Source organism: Myiozetetes cayanensis, unplaced genomic scaffold (genome assembly GCF_022539395.1).
Source record: "Myiozetetes cayanensis isolate MyiCay16 unplaced genomic scaffold, myiCay2020 scf1, whole genome shotgun sequence".
Lineage (NCBI taxonomy): Eukaryota > Metazoa > Chordata > Aves > Passeriformes > Tyrannidae > Myiozetetes > Myiozetetes cayanensis.
This window is the reverse complement of record NW_026086604.1, coordinates 103,232,329-103,258,439: the sequence shown is the minus strand read 5'-3', so window position 1 is coordinate 103,258,439 and position 26,111 is coordinate 103,232,329. Positions and strand designations below refer to the sequence as shown.

At 39.8% G+C, this 26,111-nt stretch overlaps 1 protein-coding gene across 5 annotated transcripts; it reads left to right on the top strand.

Annotated features, from left to right (window-relative positions):
* The first annotated feature begins 1,183 nt into the window (after positions 1-1,183).
* On the top strand, positions 1,184-25,074 carry STARD3NL (STARD3 N-terminal like). Of its 5 annotated transcripts, none has more exons than XM_050314777.1 (9): positions 1,184-1,278; positions 13,050-13,346; positions 16,110-16,187; positions 17,194-17,271; positions 18,970-19,023; positions 19,118-19,235; positions 20,726-20,824; positions 23,806-23,875; positions 24,581-25,074. In XM_050314777.1, exons 2-8 carry the CDS (start codon positions 13,122-13,124, stop codon positions 23,856-23,858), a joined length of 705 nt encoding a protein of 234 aa, XP_050170734.1. In that variant the 5' UTR covers positions 1,184-1,278; positions 13,050-13,121; the 3' UTR covers positions 23,859-23,875; positions 24,581-25,074. The 5 variants fall into 5 exon arrangements, with proteins under 5 accessions (XP_050170734.1, XP_050170762.1, XP_050170754.1 ...); XM_050314767.1 differs by lacking the exon at positions 1,184-1,278 and adding an exon at positions 1,751-1,907; XM_050314787.1 differs by lacking the exon at positions 1,184-1,278 and adding an exon at positions 1,798-1,881.
* Positions 25,075-26,111: the final 1,037 nt, after the last annotated feature.

Sequence of the window (26,111 nt, the reverse complement as noted above, 5' to 3'; positions counted from 1 at the left end):
CTGTATTTGTGGAACAAAGATGAAGCAATTCACCTCAGCTAGCATTTACCATAATGTTTTTGTTTGTTTTTTTTTTTACAGTGAGTGCTTAGAGTATTGTTTCCAGCAGTGTTCTAACTCCAGGTTGAACATCCCAGCAGTCAGCATCACCTTGCTGCAGCTACACTGTGCACTGATCTCTCTGAAGAGCTGCGGTCTAGCGGAGGAAGCCAGGCAGGGTGGAGTGGGTGGCCTCTGCTTGGACAGTTCCCAGACCTATCTTTTAACCCTTCTTCCTTTAAAGAAGTGCTGAAAGATAGGTCTTTTCCACTTCCCTGCTATAACGTAATAGCTGTGACAAATTTTGTTCTTTTTTTCTTGGTATAACTTGATATGTACAGCAGAACACATCTCTCTACATTTTTTTGTTAGAAGAGGTGTATCATGGACCTAGCCTGCAGCACTGAACTGCTGACAAACATTATTATGACATATTGTAAGCATTTGACAAGCTTTGGGTTTCAGTAAGGATAGAGACAAGGCTTCCCAAAGGAAAGGACTATTTCCTTCAGTGGCTGGTTGGTTGATTTTCCGTCATATTTTCGTGATGCCAACCACACTCAGATGTCTTCTCTCCAGCAACCAGTGACAGGACCTGGGTGAATGGCCTGAAGTTGTGTCAAGGGAAGTTTAGGTTGGATATTAGAAAAAGGGTCTTCTCCCAGAGGGTGCTTGGGCACTGGAACAGGCTCCCCAGGGCAGTGGTCACAGCACCAAGCCTGTCAGTTCAAGAAGTGTTTGGACAACACTCTCAGGCACACGGCGTGACTCTTGGGATGGTCCTGTGCAGGGCCAAGGGCTGGACTCAATGATCCTTGCGGGTCCCTTCCAACTCAGAATATTCTGTGATTCTGAGATTTCCTCCTGCTAATTTCTGCAAAGGTAAGGACTACGCCATGACAAGACATAAGTGTAATTTGGGCCAACGACAGCTACCAGTCCCTCCATAGCTTTATTACACCGTGGGGTGTTCACGTTCAGAAGAGCCCTCACCGCAGGGCACAGCTGGGCCACCCGCGCTGCCTCCGCCCGGGCTCTGCCCCCAGCACCGCTCGTCCCCCGGCCCCGAGCGGGCGGGGGGTGTCGGTGCCGGGCCGGTCCCGGCGCATCCCCCGCTCCATGCAGGCACTGAGGGGCCGGGCCGAACCCCGCCTCCTGCGCGCCGGCCCCGCCCGTCCCCGCGGCCTGCGGCGCTGCGGCGGCGCTGCCCGTGTCTGCGGGCCGGAGCGGCGCGCTGCGGTGAGCGACCCTGCCGCGCTGGGGAGAGCGGGGGGTGAGGGGGAACAAGGAGGGGGGACTCGGCCGAGGGGGATGCGGGGCGCGCTGCTGGCGGAGGGGCGGCGGGGCCGCCATCGCGGCCCGGCTCTTTCCGCCTTCGCGTTCCCTCCCTTCCCTTTCCACACCTCCTGCCGCGGCGGTGCCGCCGCTCTCCCCGCGCAGGGGGCGCGTTTGTCTCCCCGGGTACGTCGCCCGCTGTCCTGGGACGGAGGGGAGGGGAAAGGGGGGGAATAAGCGGCGCTTGGCGGGGGCAGGGAGAGGAGGAAGAGGAGGAGGAAGAAGAGGAAGAAGGAGGAGGAGGAGGAGGAAGGAGGTGACGTGCGGGAGGCGGGCGGGGCGGGGGTCCCTTTGCGGGAAGGGGGTGCCTGCTCGGGCTCGGGGGATGCTCGGCGGGCAGTGCCGCCTCTCCTGCGCCCCCGCCTCCCGCATGCCCTGCGCCGCTCCTGCTGTCGGCAGGCCTGGAGGAGGAGGAGGAGGAAGAGGAGGAGGAGAAGGAGAAGGAGGAGGAGGGTTGCTTTTCCCCTCTCCTTGAGATCCTAGTCCGGCAGGTACATCCTCACGGAGGTACTGGCGACCTGTTTGTCGTGCAGGTAACGGTGTGAAACAGACCGGGGCGTGCGAACCTCCGGTTTCCATCGCGGGAAAATGTTATGCTGAGGGTTAATTTTAGCGTCGGGCTGCATTTAGGCAACTTGGGAGAGGCGCTGTCCGTTTTCGGCATCCGAATTTAAAGTGGGTCATTCATTCTTGGAATGTGGCGTTTTGCATGTGTATCTGAAGGGTTGGCCTGCTAGGTCTGGAGAGCGAGCTGGCGAAGCTCACAATACTGTGATTTAATCTCCATTATCAGTTCAAGTTACTCATTGATGAAGTGCTTATGCTGAGCAGTTCCCAACTTCGCTGTAGTCAGGTGTGAGTAGGCGCAGTGATTGACTTTAACAGGGAAAATATTCACCACAAATACTAAACTTGCAGAAAGAGGTTGTTTCTATGTTTGTTTGTTTTAAATCATGTTAGTGTGCTTATAGGTGTAAGTCCATTGCTGTATTTCTTCACAGTGTTGCTAATACATTTTGTTACGTGCATTTGTCATCTTGGTTTTTATAATGTGATGCAGAAGTGTGTTGAACAGCAATTGCTGTGAAAATTGTCAGTTTGTGCTAGAAATCCTAGCGTTTTGGGGGATTGTTAGTCAATCCAACATTGCGAGAAAGCCCATTTCTATTTATGTCAGTAGTGTTGTTATTATTTTTAGTAGATGTTTTTCATCAGCTTTGCAGTTTTAAGTAGGCCAGGTGCAGAGTGATTCAGTTCCTGTTGGTTTGTTGATGGTGTTCAGGGCCAGATACTTTGCGTTAAGATGTACCAGTGGTCCTCTTGTTATGACAGAAATCCGTGACTTTAAGTATTTAAATATTTGACCTTTTTAATGATGCTGAATTTTGTGAAATCCTAACCTCAGTTCAGATGGATTAGGTCTTCTTTTTGGTGTATTTGGGCTAGAGTGTGGTTGGCTTGATGCAATGTGGTCTAATTTTCATAAATTCTCAAGTGTTTAGCCATGATTTTTTCGAAGTGAGTTTAGCACAATACTTCTAGGCCTTCATCCATGTGAAAGAATTTATTTAGACTTTATCATTTTAAAATTGTTAGTCCATCCATGTTAAACATGCAGCTACTAAAGCTTTTTTGTTGAAATGTTTTACAGGGCCAAACCTAATTTCTAGTAAGCAGGACTAATGGTTTCATTCAGTGAGTTAAGTCAGCATGCACAGTATTATCAGAGCTTTTTCAGAAGATATGGATGACGTGGTAATGGTAAAGCACACTTGTGACAGCAGGAACTGTGATTTCACATGTTTAGGCAGCAGCATCCAACAAACTCATCTGTCACTTTAAAGGCTCACAGATTTATTGCTTGTTAAACATGCTCTAATTTAACTGTATCTGCTAAAAATCTGTTCTTAATTTGAAGTCGTTAGTGATTGTGTTAAAAGACAACTTGCACATTACTTCTCTGCCTCAATGGCTTAAATTCAGCTAGGAGTAGGATTAAAAATGAAAGGTTGAAAAAAGTAATGTTAGTAAACAACCAAATAATGTCTTGTAATGATGTCACACTTTTCATATGAAGTTCAGCTACTCAGTCATTGACTGAAGCCCTGAAGCAGCATCCCTTCAGACATCAAGAGTTAATTTCTACCTTGCACCTACAGCAAAACAAGATAAATTGTGTGGAAGAGTGTTAAATATTTTCCGCTGAAGGTTCAGGTGTAGGTCTTTGCTAGAACTTGCTGCTGCTTGGCGTGGATAATTATTTCCTTACAATGTCCTTTAAGCCTTAAGAAGAAAAATGGAGGTAGTATGTAAAACCTCATGTTTCCTTTTGTTTTGAACCATCTTTAAGAGCTATAAAATATGAGTTAAGTGTGAAAAAATCTTTAAAAAGTTTATCCTGTGTTTTAAAGTGGATGTCAATTTCTTAAAATTCTGCATTCTTTAAGAGCTCTGAAGAATTTTCAGGCCTTGAGCTTGCCTGGACTAAACTTTTGCACCATTTTGTGGGATAACTTTTGAGTAGATGACAGAATCCTGAGTCTTTCTCACTAATACATAAAATGACTGAACTATTTCAGGAAGAGTCCCACAGTTCTGTGCTAGCAAAAGAATAGCTTTGCTTGTCCAAGTAGTATCTGGCTAGCAGCCCTGGGGCATATGTTTGTTGTTGCTCTAGAGAAAAACAAGCAAACAAATGTGTATGAGTAGCCAGTGTAATGGACCAGTATAGTGCTTAATGTTTGAGGCAATCAGTAAGATGTTTGGTCTCTTTAAGAAATTGTATTTTGTATTTAGAGAAATGCTGACATGATAAAATAGATATGCTTTTGATACCTAAATGATTTTTTTTTGGCCTACAGTTGTTTTAACTTTGAGAAAGTGAATGGATGATAAGCCCTTATTGCTTAGTATTTAGTGCTTAGTGGAGAAAGTTTGTGGTGAAATCTTCATTTCTGTGAGCTCAAAGCCCAATCTAACCTGGCCTTGGACACTGCGAGGGATGGGGCATCAGTAACTTCTCTGGCAGCCTGTCCCAGTTTCCCACCACCCTCATAGTAAACAATTTCTTCCTAATATCTAATCTAAACCTGCCTGCTTTCAATTTGCAGCCATTTACCTTTATCCTATCACTACATGCCCTTGTAAAAAGTCTCTCTCCAGCTCTCTTGTAGGCCCACTTCAGGTACTGGAAGATACTCTAAGGTGTTCCTGGAGCCTTCTCTTCTCCAGGCTGAACAACCCCAACTCACTCAGCCTGTCTTCAACTTTTCAAGCTGACTTGCTCCAGGAGAACAGCATCCTTCTGATGTTGAGGGCCCCACAGCTAGATAGGCATAACCAGAGCCAGGTGGGGATAACTCTGAAGAGCTGTTCTTTCACATGCTCTTTCACATGTCTGGTTTGAGTTCATTTTAGAAGTAAAAATCTGGGATATGCTGTTGAGAGGAAGTCAAGAGGGGAAGAGACAATGGAGATAAAAAAATAATGATGCCAAATTTACAATCTGTTTACTCTGCCATTTTCTCAGCTCTTGTAGAATAAGAAATGAAGTGTTTGGAAAAGGACAGAAGTGTTTTGCAGGACATGGCTCAAGTTAGCAGGGCTTCTTCAGCTGTAGGGAAAAACTAGTCCAAGGTTGGAGGACTTTGATTTGACTTTATGAATCTGAGTCTCACTCTTGGGACGGAGGAAGGTGACACTTCCCTCAGATGTTCTACTAGCCTAAAAAAATTATTTCCTTTTTTTTTTTAATTTCTCTTTTTCACCTTCTTTCAAAGGTCAGAGAAAAATACTGTTCAGTACAAATGTGGGATGTGTGCAACTGCCCTGTTACTTTTGTTAGGTCATCATTAGAGCATAAGAAATTGGGGAAACATCTTTCTCAAGGAAACTGATGGTATGCTGTTTTGGTTTTGTTTGTTTGTGGGTTTGGGTTTTTTTACAGGTAGAAGTTATTTAAAGTAAGAGCTGTTACTTCAGGATCAAGCAGAGCTACTCTATGTCTGAACACTCAGATAAAGACAAACTCTTTGTAGGGAGTTCTCTCCTGTGTGTGCTGGTAAATCTTGCCCTGCCCCTCCGATGGGAAACCTTCCCAGTCTTTAAATGTGTTGCATATTTGTAACTTGTAATTCCTGCTGTGTTGCTTAATTGAAAATGTAGAGTATTGCCACAATACTCTACAGTATCTTCTGCTCATGTTTGGGGAGTTTTATGGGTATGTATCAGTTTGAAATTTTCAGTCTTACTTTATTAAAGTGTCTAGTTTAGTTTGGTTTGTTTATTGGTTTGGGGTTTTTTAAATATTCCCTCATGTTTACTAAGGAACATTTGTTTTGAACAGAACAGTGCTTCGGACTGAGAGGTATTTTTAAAGGCATTGAAACCTTAAAATGCTTCTGAGGCAGTGATGTGTTACAGATAGAGACAGAATGAGTGCAGCTTGGAAGGGATTTAAGTGCCCTTCAGGAATGGGAGCAATGATATCAGGAGGTCACTAGTAATGTATCCGCTACAAGCGGATTTTGGGAAAATTAGTTCTTGCAGTTATATAAACAGAAGAGGGAGAGAGTACGTCAGTAGAGTGAGTTTTGTTCATTTATAGCATTCATAGTAGAGAACAGTGTAAAAAATGTGTAAGCTTTGGAGGCAGTCTCCAGCTCTTTGGGATTTTTATTCCCCCTGATTTACAATCAGCATTACTTAATCTTAGAATTTGGTTTTATCTGTGTTGGCTCTTAATCTGGGTGTGTGCTAGGATTGTTAGAAAACAAACCAAGAAAATTCTGCTAATACTCCTGCAGGTTAATACAGCTTTATACCAACTTTACACCTTCCTTTTCTTGGACTTTGAATAAGCAGTGTACCAAAGCAGTATATTCTGTCCAAGGTAAATCTGTGCCTAGATAAAGAATGAAGATGGACTTTGTGATGGTGAGAGAGCAGACGATTATGGCACTTAGTTCCCAGACCTTGAGGTCTTCCATTGGTTCCAGGGAAGGTGTTTAGCAAACTCAGGTCTGGCCCACTGAACTACACTGGGTGAAATCCTGAAGTGCCTGTGACAGGCCGTTCACTGTGGGGTGGACACTGCCCACCCTGGATGTGGGATGGGATATTGCCCAGGCTCCTGCTCATGCAAAAAGTTGTCGACTTGGAACTTGCTGACTTGAAGACCATTATCTGAAATTGCCTTTAAGTCTAACTTACATATTTGAACGTTAGTGTTATGATACCAGTTACTGTATCAAACTCTGTTCTTGTGAGAAATTTTGGTTTTATCTGTGCTGTGTGTTGTGTTCCTACAGAATAACAGGTAGTGTAAGCAGCAATGTAAGCCTTTTTGCTCTTTTAGTAAGGAGAGGAGAGGCAAAGATCTGGCATGTTTTATTTATCTCCATATGATGAAAGTTTTTGGCAAGGAAATGCGTTATTTTTTTGATTTGTTATGAATGAACTTTACCACTCTCTCCGTGTCCGCTTTTCTATGACCTTGTAGTTTTCACAGTGCTTCAGCATCTTGGCCATTAGATTGGCCATGTCACCCTCTTTTACTCATTGGAAAGAAAAAATATTTTCAGATTTTTAGGTTTTTTTTTTAACCTTCACAGAAAGGCTGTTTGTGGTGGGAATACTTGGGCCATATTTAATGTTGTCAGAGACATATATAAGAAGTATTCTAGATTTTCAATATGTTTCAACAGCAACTGTAACACAGTTGTGTGTCTAGTTACTTTATACAGATATCATTTCTCTGGTATCTTAACCTAAACTAGTATTGCCTTTTCCAAAAATTGCGTCTGTGTGACACTTTCAGTTTTGATTTTGCTGAGCTGTTGATAGCCATTGAGTAAGTCTCTTTTTTTCTTTTTTTTTTTTTTCTTCAATCACATCTGTTATCTCTTCTCAGTTAAATTCTGCTCTGTGTTTTCTTTCCTTGGAAAGAAAAAAAAATAACATAAGAGGTGCTCTTGCTAACGTGAGATACAGTAGTATAGTAAACACAAAAATAATTTAAAACAAGGACCATAGCATGGAAGGATAGGGTTAGAATAATGATAGAAAAGACAAGTAGTGTTCTGATAGTGCATCTCTAAGATATATGTAAAACTGACACATGCAATGTGTGCCATCTGTTTCTCTCAGTGTGAATGAAAATAATTACATTAATTGTAAATGTAACTTGAAATCATGGGCTACCTCTCATCATGTATTTATTAGTCTTTATTAGACTTTGAGGACAGGGAAGGAATGCAGTCCTAAACTTGATTCCTTTGCATTTCACTTATTATACTAATTAATACTATTAATGAGTGTAAAATCTTTATTTTACTAGGAAGTTTTGGAATTTAATTCTCTGGAAGCTTGAGTTATGGCCATAAGAATTAAGTGCTAAAACAAACCAAAAAACGCACAAACAAACAAAAAAACAAAACCCAAACAAAAAAACCCCAAAACACATAATTGCTTTAATTTAAATAGATGCAAACTTGCCCTTTTTTCCAGGGAAAAAAACCACTGTTGTCTATGACTTGGAATAGGTCAGTATATAAAAAACTTACTTAGCTAAATATTTTAGTGGTAGTTGGGTGAATGTATGCAGTTATGAAGAAAAAAAAACAATCCCATCTTACATATCCTGAAATCAGGGGGAGTGTGGATAAAGTATATCACCAATATACTAATATGGATTCTTATTTCAGAAGTTTTGATTTCCCTCTTAAATGTTTTTACATTTCAATAAGCTTTAGATTCTGTCATTTCACCTGCCTAGTAGATGAAGGGAAGGTAGTGAGTATAGTTTTTCTGGATTTTATTAAGGTTTTTAGTACTGACCCTCACAGCATCCTTCTGGACAAGTTGTCTGACTGTGAAGTGAGCAGGCAAATGGTGTGCTGTAAGCACTGACTGAAGGGCAAGGCTCAAAAGCTTATAGGGGATGGAGCTACATCTGGCTGGAGACCAGACACCACTGGTGCTCCCGAGGGCTCAATCCTGGAGCCAGTTCTGTTCAGTATTTGTATCAGTGATATGGAGGAAGGAGTTGAATGCATGTTTACTGATGACACTGAACTGAGAGGTGCTGTTGACTCTCTTGAGGGATGAGACCTTGCAGAGGGATCTTGGTAGATTGGAGTGGTGAATAATCGTCAGTGGCATGAAATTGAACAAGAACAAATGCCAGATTCTGCGCCTGGGATGGAGTAATACCTTCCATAAGTACAAGTTGGGAGAGGCTGGAGAGCAGCCCCACATAAAGGGATCTGGAGGTGCTATCTAACAGCAGGCTTAACACAGGAGGTCAGTCTGGCAAACCACATCTTGGGATGCCTCAAACACAGCACAACCAGGTGGCCAAAAGAGGTGATCATCCCACTGTATTTAGCACTGATGCAATGTCATGTTGAGTGCTGTGACCAGTTCTGGGCCCTAAAGTTTAAAAAGGATGTGAAGGTCCTTGAATGTGTCTAAGAGGAGGGCACTGAAGCTGGCAAAACTGCAGGAAGACACGTCCTGTGCGAAGCAACTGAAGACACAGGGTTTGTCTAGTTTAGAGAGAGGGAGGCTGAGGGGCGACCAAATTGTTCTCTGGAGCTTCCTGAGGAGGGGAAGTGGAGAGGGAGATTACTGATCTCTCCTCACTGGTACCCACTACCAGGGCATGTGGGAATGGCTGAAAGCTGCATCCATCAGGGTAGGGTTAGATTTGACATGAGGAAGCATTTCTTGACCAAGAGGGTGGTCAAACCCTGCAAGACTCTTCTTTGAAAAGGGGTTGATGCCCAAAGCTTGTCAGTGTTTAAGAGGCATTTGGGTATTGCCCTTCATGCCATACTTAAACTTTTGGTCAACAGTTGGACTAGGTGGACTAGAGTGGTCAGGCAGTTGGACTAGGTGACTGTTTCTCTCCTTTCCAACTGAATACTCTATTCTATTCTGCACTCATGATGAGTCAAATAACAATAAGACTGTTATTTTACTGAAATGCCAGCGGTTTTTTAGCTCCAAGAACACTTTCAAAGACATGCAACACAAAGCTTATACATGGAAACAGGATTTTATTTTATTTTCTTGACTCTTTCAGGACAGATGCTCACAAGCACTAGCACTGTGTGCAGGTGTAGCCAGAGCAGGTTAATGCAGTCCTCAGTTTAGCTTGAAAAATCATCACGTATAGTCTGGCAAAGGAATGTCAGAGCCAGAACGTTGCAAATCCCCTACATCTTGTGGAGAACCATATGCTATTGGGACTGCATGGGGAAAACCAATTTCTGTCTCGCTCACATGTCTTTTGTGGCAAAGAATTAATAGCACAGTTTATATTCAACGCAGTTGCTATGAACTCCACCTCTCCAGGCAAGTTTGCCTATAGGGTTTCTGGCAAGATTACGAATTACGGACTGTTCATCTTCCTGGTAAGAGTCCTTCACCCAGGCTCTGCAGAGAGCAAACATGCCAGTCTGTAAACATCATTTCTTCATAGGACATGCTTTTTTTTGACCACATGTCCTTCCTGAAGTTTGCCATATAGAATAACCCAACAATCCCAAACAGTCCCAAACAATAGGACTGCCTGGAGCCAAAATAAGGGGTGCCAGGTGCACCCAGACTCCTTCAAATCAGAGGCAGACATTGGGTCAACCTAGAGATGATACAACAGTTCTGATAATATGTACCTCATATCAGGAAAAAAACCCAAAACCAAAACCAAACAACAACAACAAAACCCACCTAAATTATCTATAAAATATTAACCTTTACCAGAAACAGGAAAGCAGATAACTGATGCACGAAGAAGGCTCTTTCTAGAAAAAAAAACTCAAAAGTTTTAAGAAGGTGATTTTCTCTCTTTATTTGCTAATGCATTTTTTTCTGCACAAATTTATATTTTGTTGTAAAAAAATGCCAAACCCCAAACATTCCCACACCTAGTTTATAATTATCTTTTCTCTGATTTTAAATTATTTTGTTTTTTAAAAAGAACAATAACTAATGTCATGTATCACTTTGGATGCAAAAACTCAAGTAATGTGCATGAATACAGGTGAAGCAGTCCCTGTTTCCTGAGGAGTGAGAATGAGGATCAGTAGCAGTCACACACGAAAGAGTTGTGTGGTATTTTCAAAAGTATGACACATCTCGATGAGAAGCACGCTTTTTTTGCCTTCCTAAACTCTTTCCACTGCTGAGTTTCTTGCCCGGGGATGCATGAAAAGCTCTCTCGTGCCTGCCTGGCGCTTGTGTTGCCCACATGGAGAGCTGAAAAGTGGCAGCTCCTGATGAGGCAGCAAGCCTGGAGCCCTTCCAAACACAGGCTGTTTTGCACAAACAAGAACCTACAGAGAAGTGGAGCCAAGGGAAGAGAAGAGCTCACTCCTACTACAAACCTGTAATGGGCAAGAGAGCCAAAGAGAGCCAGTGGTGCCTTGGAAATGCCAGGGAAGAGAAACGTTGTTGCTGGTAATGCTCAGATGGGTATGGAAATGTCCGGCCAGGTGACTGACTGAACATTCCAATGCAACCGCTGCTTTTTAATAGTCCCCACATTCCTGTAAGATAGCTGCCAGGAAGGATTGAAGATTTTGCTTTTTATATGCCCACTTGAAACCACCTGAGAATGTTGGTGTGATGAAATGACTGATTATGTCATTCAGGTACAAAGGAACTTTTGTTTTTTGGTGTTTTTTTTAATTAATTAAAGAAACTATGGGAAACAATCCTCTAGCACACATTTTGTGGTTAATCAGTTTGTAGAGCAGGTGGTATGAGTGCAGAAAGCTGCCAGGCTATGTCTGTTCAGTTAAGGAATCTCAACATTTTGATGGCAGCCCGGTGTGACGAGACAGGCCCTGCCATGTGTCCAAATGTGGATCTGATGGATCAGCAGGCAGAGCAAGGCTAGAGACAAATTCCCTTGCTGTGAGTCCAGAGGGCTTTGAGGAAAAAACCAGTCTGTCCAGACTACATGGAATTACAAGCTGAATCTGACGTTTTGAGTCACGCTTCAAAACAAACTGGTAGCCAGTGCATTTTAAGACCATGATTTTCTCTTTGCAGAGGGCCTCACAAGGCAAATGGATGCTGAACTTGCACACCCTCAGACAATTAGCTCTGGCTGTACTAATTGCATTCCCATTCCAGACTGGAAGTAACAACTTCCTATATAATTGGCACTGAGTGCCACATCAAATTAAAAAAATTAGTCACGTATTTTAGCCAATGTAGATGGAAATTTTTTTGGAAGTGCACGTGTTACTTGTCTTTTTTCTTTTTTCTTTTCTTTTTATTTTTCTTTATGGATATTGATGGCCTGATCTGATGTTTGTATCTCATCCCAGACAATTTCCTATGACCCGCTGTTACACAGCAGGGCACTTTAACGGGAGGACTTCCAATACAAACCAAGTGTTGTTTGTAGCACTCGAGTGCAGTGATTCTGCTCACACCCTCGGGTTCAGGTGGCCCAAAGGTCACTGTAGCGCTCGAGACACCTGACCAAACGCATACCACGTATGTCTCTCCCCTCTACAGCTCTTTGCCACCCATGCTTGAGGCAGCTGCTGTAGAAACACAGGGGGAAGATTTAAGGTTGTATTGTACTCAGCCGCCCTTGTCTGGTGCTTTGAACTACCTGAAGGATGTTCTGTGTGCCTTGACCTAGACCTTGGCCGTCCCTGGTTGGCCTGCCTCTTCCTCAGCTGTGACGTCTGTGCAGCTCCCTGCACCAACTTTACTTTTCCCCTGTGCCCTTGCATCCTCTCTGGTGTTTGCCTAGCGGTGTGTTACGGATCCCCTGTTGTGCTCTGACTGACTGTGTTCTTGCAGATTGAAGTTGAAACACTGCTGAAATACAGGAGGGGGAAGGATTTCTTTTTTTGTGGTTTACTAAAAGACAATCCCCACAGGGGGAGGCAAAGTTTTGTTCTGGAATTTCAAAAAGCTGTTCCCCCAGCGTTGCAAAAACTTGTCTGATGTGATTTGTACCACAGGATATATAGCTTAATCTTCTGAGCATTTTGTGTAAAATTAAATTTTCTGTGCTTTTCCGTGAAACTTTTGTAACCTTCTTAGTCCACTCTTTCTAGCAGCTTTAATTGGAAAAAGGTTCTCATGGAGGATTTGAGGGAATAATACATCCAACTGCTCCAGTTTTACAAGAAATTTAACCTAAAAATTCTTTTTAAAAGCCTTGTAGTCAGAAGAGGCTTAGGGTAATTGCATGACCTTTAACCACTGGTTACATACTTTTTTTTTTTCGAAGAGACAATGTCTGGCAATATAAGTTGTCATAGCAGCTGAATTTATAGTGTCTGTGCTTTACAAAATGATTACTACAGTGTTCAGGCGTTTTAATGGACTTCTAATCTTCTGGTTGTGTAAGCTCTGGATGTGCTAGTAGCTAATACTGCCATTTTTCTGGAACTGTATGTGGATCTAAATCTGGACAGTGCTCCCTTATTTCCACCAGTCTAATTGAACATTAATTCTCTTGTTTCATAAATCCTCTGAGAGATGAAGAGGGATTAGACATTATTTTAAAAACAATTTTTAGAGCCTACTCGCCTAATTCTCTTAGTCATAAGTTTAGCAAAAAGAGAACTGACATAAAAGAAAATACCTGTTGGAATTTGTGGAGGTTTTGTGACTAATGTGTTTTGGTTTTGTTTGTTTAGAAATTCTTTCTATATGGATCAGCCTTCTAGTGATGGTGAAACTGGAAGAAGACCACTCTGAGCAAACCCAGGATGAATCGGGTGCCAGGTGATGCAGAAAATGCTCACAGTAGCAGTGTGGAATCTTGTCCTTCCTTGCGGGATGTCCACTCCATCAACCCAGCGCAGCTGATGGCAAGGATTGAGTCATATGAAGGCAGAGAGAAGAAAGGCATATCGGATGTCAGACGGACTTTCTGTTTGTTTGTAACATTTGATCTCTTATTCATAACCTTGCTGTGGATAATAGAATTAAATGTGAGTTGTCTTTTCAGTACCCTTTAGACTTTACTGAAGTATTTATTCGCATCAGAGATGGTTAATAAGTTGCTTCTTTCTATCCAAATTATATGCTATTTGTATCTATTTAAATTTAAGCAGCTTATTACTTTTAAGCTTTCATGAACATGGTATCTACTCAACTGCATCTACTTTTATTCATTAGGATATATGTTAATCTTCTTATCATGAAAGCTTTTAATGTTTCTGTAGTCTGTGAGCCACGCTGAAGAAACCACTGGAAATCCAGTTAACTCCTCAGGCATCAAATAAACAAAAATGTCACTGTAGGTCTTTGAATTTGGCAAGAAGTGTGAATTTTAACAGGATTCAAGACGTTGCCTTCTGAGTAACTTTAAGTCAGTGATATTTCACTGAGGTGTCAGTCTCTGAAAAGACTTCCAATGGCCAAAAGTTTACTTTTGCTGTGATGTATTTTCTCCGAGGCAAACTTAGTATGTTATACATTGTATATGGCAGGGTGTATTTACGAAGCATGAACTCCCACAGTTACGGCCTTTTAACTCCATGTTTTGTAATTTGGCAAATGAGGCTCTTCTCCTAAAATTTCCAGAAAGCAACAGGATAGATGATATGTTGTTTCATAAGTACCTCCTAGTTCTTGAGCTGGATTTTAAGAAAGAATCTAAACTTTGCATTTAAGAAAGGACATACTAGGGAGGAATCCCTCTTCTAGACAAGAAAGATCTTGAGTACATCTTTTTTGTCAGCATTCCATTACAAGATAAATAACCTTGGTTATTGATTTGGCATTATAAAGCTTCAGGAGCTGACTGTTCAATAGTTCATTCATACAGTGCAAAATACTCATTCTGATTTAATATGAGAAAGCAGGCTTTGCTTTCCTGAATGCTGTAATTTTGGGACTAGACGTCTGTTGTCTCTCTAGGTGGAAAGATTGTTGTATCTAGTGTGTAAAGTTATCTTGTCTTAGAAAAGCAGCATAGTGTTCTGATGCATTTCTTTTTTTTAGGCCAAGTTCTCAACAGCTTGTATGACTAAGAGCAACATAGTCTGGGTTTATATCTCTTGTTGAGGCTTCAGAGTACAGATTTGCCTATGAGTGCTCTCAGAATATTTAAGAGTCTGTATAGAAAATGCTACCAACTCCTGATGTTTCATTTTGAATGCTACAAAGATTAAGGGACCTCAACAACCTAGCAGTTTTCTTCATGAAAAGCTTTATTTTAAGGAGAACGTATTATGAACCAGAGTCCTATACTGCCAAATGTCAGCAAGAATAAAAAACAGGGTTTTGTCTTTAGAAGTCATGATGTTAGAAGCTCACATTTGATATCTGGCGTCTGACCCGTGGTTAGGAGTTTTGTTCTGTTTTTTTTCTAATTGTTTTGTTCCTTGGGAAGTCAAATAGCAGTGTATTAGGACTGTCTGTCACTGGTGCATAAGTAATGGGACTTCAGAATTGCTGCGAGAGTTCCTGTAAGTATTGTTTTCTCTTTGTTGCTATTTTCCAGTTTCTTTAGGAGTAGCTTATTTTTAAATGCTTCAGGAAGTAGCACCGTGACATTTTTTGAGCAAAACCCAAGGCTTTCATGGTTTTCTGTTCATCCTTACATTAACATGGTGCTCACACAGCCATGTGATGAACAGCTGGGAGCGGGGGGAGTTATCTTCCTTATTTGTGCTGGAAACAGATAATCACACCTGATGCAGTAGAGTAACCAAGAGAAAACTGTATTTAGAAAGTTATTTGTTAGGTAGTCATAGAGGTGAGGCAGAGGAGAAGAAATAGAAGAATAGTCTCAGGAAAACACTGTCCAGCAGTATAGTTGGGAAGGTGTGGAAGCATCTAGACTGCATTGCTTTGAGATGGTGAGCATATGTTGCTGGCATGCTTTGGTACCTCCTTTCCTTAAAAAGATGGCAATAATCAAACTCAATATTAAAGCCTTCTGTTGGTGTTGTTTTACGTAACTATTTAATGCACTGCTTAATTATGGAATTTCGTATTAAAAACGAGTTGGACACTGAGGTTTTTCGTTTTCCACTAAGACAAATACTCCTCTCATTCTCTGACCCAATGCATCTTAAATTATTTTCTTACTAAGCCTGTTTGAACAGGAAAGTGATGAATCGTTCCACTAGAAAGAAACACGGTGACTAAGGAACACGCAATTTTGAATCTCCTCCGCAAATGAAAGAATTAAACTTGTGTGTTAGTTATTTGTGGGAGAAGGGTCTAGTAGTTGCAGCTTCTGTGTTTTTTATAGTGGGTCCTTTAGCTCAGCTCTTCTGAAACAAACCAAATGTGTGCTGATAAGGAAAAGATTTGAAGTATGAATTCAGTTACTGGTTTTTTCCTATTTGCTAACATGTGACTAATGAGAGCTGGTTTTTAGGTGGCTTTTGGGATCCTCCTTATGAGACATAAAATGCTTTGTGAATTCGTGTAACAGACCTTACATTTAATAATTTCTTCTTCTCTCAACAATTTGTTTGCTTTTATTTTGGGACAGTCTGAAATGTAATTTGCCTAGGCCAGACGATAATCCTAAATGTTTTCACTTTGAAAAGCGTATATAATCATGAAAAACAAATAACAACAGTAATCTTGAAATTAACATTCTTAGCATATAGGTCCTCTGTATTTAGTTTAAGGATCTTTTTGTAAATCATCAAAGAATCACCCTTCACATTTGTGTGTATTTTGTTTTCAGTAACTTCTATTCTAAAGCTGTATGTGGTGTTGTTTCTTTGTAGGTAAAAGGAGGCATTGAGACTACCTTAGAGAAAGAAGTCCTACATTATGACTACTCTTCTTCATATTTTGATATATTTGTAAGTGTTCTTAAAAAAAGAAAAAAGAGCAGCAAAACGAAAATTATTTTGTCCTGTAGTTGAAACAAGGGTTAAGAACATGTAATGGGAAATTATAATAGACTTCTATTCCCTGTAAAGGGACTAGATCATTGAATTCTGCAAAATGATTTGTGGGCTTATACAGGATTTCGTCTGTTTTCACCACACGTTTGCATAAGATTAAATGGGTTCATTATACTTCTGGCCATGGCTGTCCTTGGTTTGTCTTCATTTTTAAGCACTTGTTTCACATTTTTTAGATTCTGAACACATCTTTTAAAACAAGTTGGAGACAATTTAATATCCAGGAATAAACAAGGAAATTGAAGGTTAGGGTCCGTGATCAGAAATCTCATCTGTCTGCTATTGATTTAATTTTCTGGCCTAGAAATACCATAACTTACCTTTTTTTTTACTGCAAAGTAGTCAGAATGACTTGATAGTGTAGGCATTTTCATAAGGAATAACTGATTTTTGCAATGTCAATATTTAAAAATTGCTATAAGTATAGTAGGTAGAAAATTATTTTTATAAATTCTTCTCATTTTCTGGTTCCATTTATGAAGTCTTTACAGTTTTTAATGATATTCTTGTGCAGTTGCACACCAGTAAGATCAGCAAGATGCACAGTGATGCTCAAGGTATTTGCTGGATTAACTGCATCTAGATTTAACTGCTTAGATTCCAGTCAGGTAAAAAGATCATGAACATACTTTGCGTAGTTTTCTTATGTTTCTGACTTACTTGTGGAATTGCCCATGCTTGCATATTTGAGCCTATGTAGGCATGTGAATGTTGTAATTTGCTTTACCAGTGGGAAAGTATGTTCTGTTTCTGTTTTACAAGCACACATTCAAATTTGTTCCTTGATAACAGAACTCATATTGTCCTGTTTTGTTTCATTAGTATATTCAGTGAGATGAGAATCTCGTGGTTCTTCTGTGTTCTGAATTAACCAACAAATATTTTTTTCCTTTCTCTATAGCTACTGGCAGTCTTTCGATTTAAGGTGTTAATACTTGCATATGCAATGTGCAGACTGCGCCATTGGTGGGCAATAGCTGTGAGTAGTAGACAAGCATAATGGAGTTTTTACTGGAATGGATCAGACAAAAAATTTAGTTGCCTCTTAACCCTTGTATGTTAAGAATCATCTTGATGCTGTATATAAAAATTGATTGTACTGTAACACATTAAAAACTTATTTTATGGAAGATTTTCAGCCAAGAGGCAAGAATTCAATAGTACAGTGGGTGTGGTTCTAATTAGGTATCATGTTAATACAAATTGAAGACTTGTTTTTAATCCAGTATGGATGGCTATTCGTAACTGCTTGTTACCTCTGAACTTGTTAATTAATGTTGGAAATATATTTGCATTTGAAATAGTGAACCGTATTCAAGAACAAGAATTGGCATTGTTGTACCGGAGATCCTGGTTCCATGAACTCCCACATTCTTACTTTCTAAAGTTTTTGGTGCCACATGTTGAGCACTAGCACCTGTATTGCTTCATGCTCCAATATAAAATGTTGAACGTGCATCCCTTCTTAAAAGGGAAGCTCTCGAGAACTGTAGGCAATCGCAGCGTTTTGGAGCCAGTATCTTTAATGCAGCTGTACTGTGTTGATAAGGCAGCAAAACTTGGTGACAGATTCATACTTCCACCAGTCAAAACAACTACAGATTGTAATACAACAGGCATATTGCTGGCTTAGTGCTTTGTACATCAGACTTTTTTCTTTCCCTGCCCTGTGGTAGGTGCATGTAGAATATGTTCACATATAACTTTCTCCAAGTCAGTAGCATGCAGTTTGTTTTGTAGTCTGAGGCTACGTGCCATGATTTTTATAAACTGTATTACTAGCATGGCACAAACACATACATAATGGTAGCTGCTGCTGCTGTGCTTATATTTAATGCACATCTTAAAAGTCCTTGCTCTTGGTTGCGTAGCTTTAGAGTATTTCTTAATCCTCCAACTTGATGCCTTTGTTTGTGAGAGTAAACCCATCATGGCAGTAAGCAATTAGATATATAAAGCTCCAAATAAGGTTTTGCAGAAGCCTTTAATCTTAACATCCTACCTGTGATTGCCAGAAGCTAACTAGCTAGTTAAGTTCTGCTATTTAAAGAACTGCTGGACCCAAATGCATTAGTAGAGACAGAAGCCTTGCTTAAGTGAACAATACTTGTCCACTGCTTTTTGGGAGGGAGGGTTGAGATGTTTTATGCAGTCTGCCATTTTTTAAATGGAGAGTATCAAGTCTCCAAAGAGATACATTTTTCACAGTATCAGTGGGTGAATTAAAATATTTATTCAAATTTATTCCTGTAAAGATGTTCTGTTCTATTAAATGGATCTTTTGATTCGGATAGTATGGAAAAACATTTGAAACAATTGCTGTTTGCTTTTTTCCCAAGTTCATAAGTAGTTTGGGGTTTTTTTAAGGGACTTGGTGAATAGAGAAATGTGTCTGCATTGTACAGTAAGATCACAATTTATATAATCAAGTCAGTGTAGATGCTACACAAATGTTATCTGCTGTGTGGAAATCAATGTTTGGAGGTGTTTGTATTAAAAGTTTATTAAAGAGGTTATTTTAATAACGCTTTAAGTTAGTTGTATCATGCTTGTTAGATTTTATTAATCTGTGTGATATTGCTGTAGTTAGTAAAATATTTAACGTTGCAACTAATGCATAATGGCAGAAATGAGAAAGTAAATCCATTTACTAGTTTAACTGTTCTGTCTCTTTCAGTTTACAACAGCAGTGACCAGTGCCTTTTTATTAGCAAAAGTAATTATTTCACAGGTATATATTCTAATCAACTGTTTGTTTTACTTTGTTGTTTTCTTAAAAGCAAAATTCTTCAGACTAATTTCTGTAATGTTTTGTTTCCTCCCAGCTGTTCTCACAGGGTGCTTTTGGCTATGTGCTGCCCATCATATCCTTCATACTTGCCTGGATTGAAACTTGGTTCCTGGACTTTAAAGTGTTACCACAAGAAGCTGAAGAAGAAAACAGTAAGCTCTTGATGCTTCCCCTCGATCGCTGCAGTTGGCAGTGTTTGATCCCATGTTAGCTGGCAGAGTATTGCTTCTTTCAGCATCTCAAAATTTGAAGAGCTGTGGGAGAAATTAAATCATATGGAACGAATTTTCTTTTTTGGGAAAGGAATGTACGCCTTCAAAGAAGTGAGGTTTTAGTTGAGTTAGGGAGGCAAAGCTAAAAGTTACAAGGACCAGATCAGCCATTTGTCAAGCCCTTAGGAATGCATATCATTTTATGTCCTTAAGATACAAAACTTTACCTGACTTCGGCTTGTAAAACATTATTTTTTGGGTAGTGCATAGAATAAGTGCCTGGTTCCTCTTTTAGACACAAAAACTAATTCAATGTCATGAACTCTTCTTTTGAGGCGGAAAAGGAAAGGCAAACAAGTGTTGTAGAGAGTCTTCTTCATGCACAGGCAGAATGAGACCAGAGCAAGTATGAATTTCAGCCACTTCAAGATGAGGCAGCTGGTCATCTGACACTCAATGTATTTAATTAAATGGAGGAAACCATTGTTTAATTTGAAAGAGAATATTGCTTGAGTGGTGAGGGAAAGAAAGCATACAGGTGCTTTGTGATTTTCAAAAGCAGAAGAATAATTATACAGCCAACCTGTTGTTTATGCATCATTACCTGAAATACAGTCTGAAACTCTGTTGGAAGGGCATGTTTATCTGTTAAGTAAAACCAAAAACTTTACACAGGCATGAATGCCTCCATTTTTTTGGTGCTCTGAATGCAGTCTTTCTACTTTGATCCCTTCCCTCTTCTTTTTCACCACTCTAAGAAGTTGGTTAAATGAGAACAGTGGATTTTGCCTAGAGGAAGAAAAACTCAGGGTAACTTTTTTGTATTTTGAGGAGGTGAGAAAATACAGCTGCATCACACCATTATCTAATTAGATAAGAAATCTAACCAGTTCAGAGACTTTTGCATTTTTTCATATTGAATTTTTATAGACAAGGAAAGTATTCCATACATACACATGTAAATACTTCATGAAGGTTGCAGAAATTAGCATGTTGAGACAGATAAGTGAAAGCAAGCCATTAATGAGAAGTCACAGTGGCAAAGTGAGAAAATATTTATTTGGTTATCTGTGGCACTTCACTGATCATTAAAAATATATTCCAGATTTGTAGTTAGCCAGTGAATATTGATGAATTTACATATGGCATCCTAATCATACAATTGCACATAGTAGAAGGAAGGATTCCTTAATTTGTGTGTATAGTATCTGTCTTTTTGCTAGTGCATGTCACCTTAGCTGCGTAAAGTTAAGACATAAATGTTAAATTAACTGTTGACACTTTTAAAAAATATATTTATCTAAAGAAGTAACTTGTTAGGAATGCTTATACATGATACATTAGTCTTCAAGATGCTTCATCAATATTTGATTTTTAAGATGCTATGTATTAGCACTGAGGAATTATTTTTGTTGTTTTTTTCCATTTAGGATTTTTGATAGCACAGGATGCTTCTGAACGAGCAGCTCTTCTTCACCCAGGAGTCCTCTCTGACGGGCAGTTCTATTCTCCTCCTGAATCTGTAGCAGGTAGTTATGTTCACATAGTGAATGATTTTTCATATTCACTTTAAAGTCCTGCATATTCCACCTCCTTCAAGAGGGTAAGGGGGAGGGTGAGGGGGGCAAAAGCCATGTTTTTCTTTTTAAATGAAAAGTGTACTTTAGCATCCTAAAATGCAAGATTCTTTCTTATTCAGTAATTCAGTTTAGTTACTACCTATCAGACGGGTTACAATACACACAGTTAGTGTATTTTAAGTCACGTTCTGACTAAAAACAAGGTAAGTCTGAGAGAAAATAACACTGCAACTGGAAGGAGGCAGTTTTGGTTTTCTTCTGCCATCGATAATCCTTACAAGTTCCTTGCAACTTGAGATATTCTGTGACTCTGTGATCTCTTTTCTGCTTGCAATAGCATTTATGCAGCCATGTACTATCTAATCCAGCCTAAACTTGGAGATTTACAGAATCTTAGAATAGACATTGAACCTGAAACTGCTATAAAGCAAGCTGAAATTTCAATCAGAGGCTTTTTTCTTTTCTCATAACAAAAAGAAAAGGCCCACTCTGTGTAAGAAGGCTTAGCTGTTTGGGTATATTAAACTGGTGGCTACATTTAATTACATCTTAACTCTGTATATCATATGCTCTGCTCTAGTTGAAGTATGAGCTGACTAAGTCAAAAATAAGTGTAAATACCACAAGATTTCAGAATGTGTTTGCAAGCATTTCAAGGAAATGAGTGATTTCTTTGTGGGTTGAGTGGATTTGAGTTACCTGAGAATGCAGTGTGAACCCACAAATCCTATGTCAATCTTTTTACCCTAAGATATAAATCTCTTCTGTAAAGCTGTGCTGTATTATGCAGTATAATTAAAGTATCTGCTAATTGCTACAGATAAGTTTGCCTCTCTTGCATTATATGGTTATACAGGTTGGTGATATTTTTCATTTTAATGTCTGTCTCTGTGGTTTCTGCTGAGCATTTTGACTTAATGAATGACTTCGAGCTCCATCTAGGGGTGACAAAGTATTAATGTCAAGTATAACTAATAATTCAAAGTCAAAATGGATTTTAGTTAAAACTCTGAATTTATCTTGAGGAATAAATGGTTGGAAGAATTATACTGGATTCAGCCTGGCTTTTTTCTTGGCAACGGAATGTACAGTGTGAGAGGAAGTGTTAGTGGAGCTAATATGGTTTTTTAGACATTTTGGCTGGGTCAGTGTTGCAAGTGCAGTGAGGCATCATGTCTCAGCATGCATGTGTTGTCTACAGGTGTATGATTGTGCCATTGATTTCAGCTTATCAAATGGGATTCAATGACAGCTCAGGTGCTTTGTTTAAGCACCCCTTGTAGGTATGAGGATTAAAAGAAACAGTCATATCGATATATTTGAACTAAACACGCACACACTGGTAGTCACGAAGTGAAACTGCTAGATAATATACAGTAAAAATAGTTCAAAATTAAAATACTTTCTTCAAAGATCTGCATTTGTTTCTGAGAAGAAAAACTATGGATTGGTGTTAAGAGAGCAAGTTTTGGTCAGTCTGTCTTAGATATTGATTTGAAAAATATTTAGGAAGAAACTATTCCCTGTGATCATGCAGAGGGGAATAAACCCCTCTGCTGACACGGCAACATTTATAAAAACAAATATTTGCTTTTAGGAGGTGATGTTTAAAACAGGCTCTGTTGGAATTTTCAGCATATTTATCTTTCTTGAAACTACGCATGTCCAGGGCTATACCCCAGGCCCACTTCTTTATATGGATTGATCCTTCAACATCAGACTTGGTTTCCAAGTAACTGTTCTGGAGGTAGCAAGTGGAAAATTGGCCAGGAAAGAGTAAATTTATTCAGATTCTGTACAATTTGAGCTTCAAAACAAAAGGCAGATATGCTATTGCAAGAAATTAAAAAACTTCAGAGTAACTTTTGAAAACAAAAGAGCTTAACCCCTTTGTCTGTCCTTTTCCTTTGTGAGAAGGAATGTGCGTGCATTGTTCAGCTTTAAATTCAGGCCAAAAGCCCAAGTAAGTCTACAGGCATTTTATCAAAGACAGTTCTTTACTCATCTTATTGGATTCTTTTTCTTTGGGAGTCTCATTTAAACTGCCCAAGACCTGTGTGGTGAAAGCCATGTGGTGATAATTTCCTCAGGTGTCCCTGACAAGGACTGATTGCTGCCAGGACTGACTGCCACCTCAGATGTGGGCACAGACATCTGTGGCTTGGGCTGGAAGTCCAGGAAATGGGGGTCAGGGCTGCTTACCCTGCTTGCTTCCTGTCTTCTTGCTCTCCCTAAAGTGACTGATCCATCAAGCTACCTTCCTTCAAAGCAGTGCTTCCAGCAGGAGATGTCTCTGGGCAGGTAGCCCTGTGACTAGCTAAGCTTTCTCTTTGAGGCCTTCCAGGGCTTTGTCAAAGCAGAGAGCTGAAAGTGGGAAGGGCATGAGGAAAGGAGAAGTGGGCAGGGAAAGGCAGAGGGAGCTGTTTGGTTTGTGGCTTCGAGTGAGACAATCTCTTGTCAAAACACTAGATTACAGAATTTATTAATTTGTAGAAGCAGTTATTTGTGGCTGCTTTGAAAGTGTCTTCTGAAGTTGTCTTCCAAAGGGCAGGGTGTAACAAGTGGGAAAATCTGCTTGTCAGTGAGTAAATGTGGAGTTGATTGTCCTGAGTATGTTGTCATGAAAATTTGAAATGTGACTGAATCCATTGACAGGATATTTCAAGAAGGATCCCACTGCTGGGTTTAGGGTTTGCTAACTGTTACCAAAAAAAAACCCCAAACATAAACAACTTTCAGTGTGAAACATTTGAAAGGATAAGAAATCTAAAATAAAAAGTAAATATTTTTATGGGAAATGGTTGCTTTGAATTGCCTTTTGATAAGCCACTACCAGTGGTGGTCTGATTTCTTCTTTTTCCCTTCATCTTTTTTTTTTCCTCTTTCTCTTCTCTCAGCTGATCTAATAGCATTCTTGTCTTCCTTTTCAGGATCTGATGAAGACTCGGAAGAAAAACAAGACAGTGAAAAACCGATTGTATAGCAAATATGAGAAAGCAGGTAAGTTCCTTTTCATGAGACCTGGATATTCCTTAAAGCATGTTTTTCTTCTTAGTTCCTTCCCAAGTAATTTGAATGGTGGTCTAACTCTTAGGAGTTCATCTTTTTTGAACTCACTTTGTCTCTCTTAGCAGTTTCAAGCAGGAAATCCTGCCAGGATCTTGAGAGCCTGGAGGTGGGGTCCTTGGCATTTATTTGTTGGCTGTCCTGGAAAGGACAGTGATGGACCAGATGTGTAAAAACTCCTTTGTTTGCTAGGGGGTAGAGATACTTCTTTGGAGATGCCAGTGCAAGAGTAATAGGAAGAGATTTGCTTTGGTTTAGGTCTAGTACAAGTAAAGATTTCATAGGCAAAACTACTTTGATATTTCCCCTCCTCAGTCTGTTTAATACTACAAGTGGGTTACACTTGGACCAGCTGCATCTTAAGATTTTTGTATACCTTGTTTAAATATAAGAGATTATTTCCTTATTTTGGAAATTACTTCATTTACTTCTGGAATTATCTTGCCCCATGCTTTCTCTTCACCACCCACAGCAAAGCTCCAGGTAGGGGAGGTATTAAATGGTTCTTGAAGCTGAAGCTTCTGATTTTAAGTTCTCATCTGGAAGAGTGGATGACCTTTTCTTTCACCGTCTGTGTTTACAATATCTGTTTTCTTTACTCCTATCTTCATTCATCTTGACTTGTGCATTCTGTTGCAGAAAGAAAATCTTGGAAGGAAGTTGTTGGGCTTTGGAAACTGGCAACCGAGTCTGTGGCTGACTTGCTGGTGGAGCTGCTGACAGGAGAATTTACTCCTTAGAAAGTAAAGGGAATGGTTCCCATGTACTGTAATACCTCATGAAGATGTACTTTGTTGACATATGTATATTAGGTTGCCTCCCAGGTGGTATGAAAGTATTCGTCCACAATGTATTTTATTATTCCGTGATTCCTGAAGTTGATCTTCTAATGACTAGGTAATTACTGGAAAGTGTTGTCTTGTGTACCTAATCAAGAGACTGGTAATATAATGAAGTAAAACTTCTCTGTCGTGGAAGTATATTTAATAATTGTTGGGGCTCACTAGATAAAATTATTTTATGTTATTGCAATTTGTCATTAGTTTTATGTTTACTTTTTTTTTTAACTCCATGCATTTTCTTTTTTTTTTAATGGATATGTTCACTTTCTAAAATAAAGATGTTAAAACATGGGTAATGTATAATGATATTTTGTTGCTTTGTCATTAGAAAATCTGCATATACCACTCCTTTATTTCTCATGGGGTAATAAGAATTCCAGTTTGCATAGTTTTTGTGCAAAATGTGCTATAGGCTGATTGCCTGTAGGGATGCTGTGGTAGTGGCACATCAATACTTGTTCTGTATGTGATATCAAAAGGATTTAAGGAGCTCCTTGAAGTAACCTGGTTCCCACTCCTGTACTAGTGGTGATGTTCTTCAGGTTCAAGGAGGAAACTGGAGTAAGTGAGCCTTTGCAAACAAACACTGATATTACACCAGTAGTGAAGGGAAGGTAGTCAGTCATTCAGTTTGCCTGTACAAGATGTGTACTTCCAGATACAGGTCTTGCGTGTTAGATGACCCTTGATCAAAAACATGTTATGTAACACCTAATTTCTACCTAAAGAGGAATGTAAGTGTGGCTGCTTTTCTTGTAGAGCCATTAGGTTTTATTAGCAACCTGCAGAGCAAATGCCAATTACCAGTGTGTTCCTCTCATGTTAACTCACTCATGCACGTGGGCCATATTGCTTTGTAGTACTTCCATTGCCCTGGAACAGCAGCTTAGCAGGCAGAAGACAAAGTGAGCTGTGGTCTCATCATATCACAGCTTCTCCTTGAAGCAGTGGTGACTGTTTCCGTTTACAGGATTTTTCACTTACTCAGTTTCAGCAAATCAGTAAACCAGCAGCAGAGGGTTGTAAGCCACTGCAGCTGTCAAACAGCCACGAACTCCATGAAATCACAGATGGATATGGATGTTCAGCACTGTGTGGATGCAGGATTTCTCTTCACTTTTAACCTTTGGGTATGAGACATTACAAGTGGGCTGGGAGATCATTTATTAAAAGTGAGCTAGAGTCATAAACATGGTCAGTTGGTTAGTTCTGGTTGAGTTGGAAATAAAAACGATGCTAGTGAAGTCTGCGAGAGCTACATTTTTATGTAGCAAGAGCTACATAAAAAAAGATGTTTTGAGAATACCGTCAAAGATATTTTATTTCAC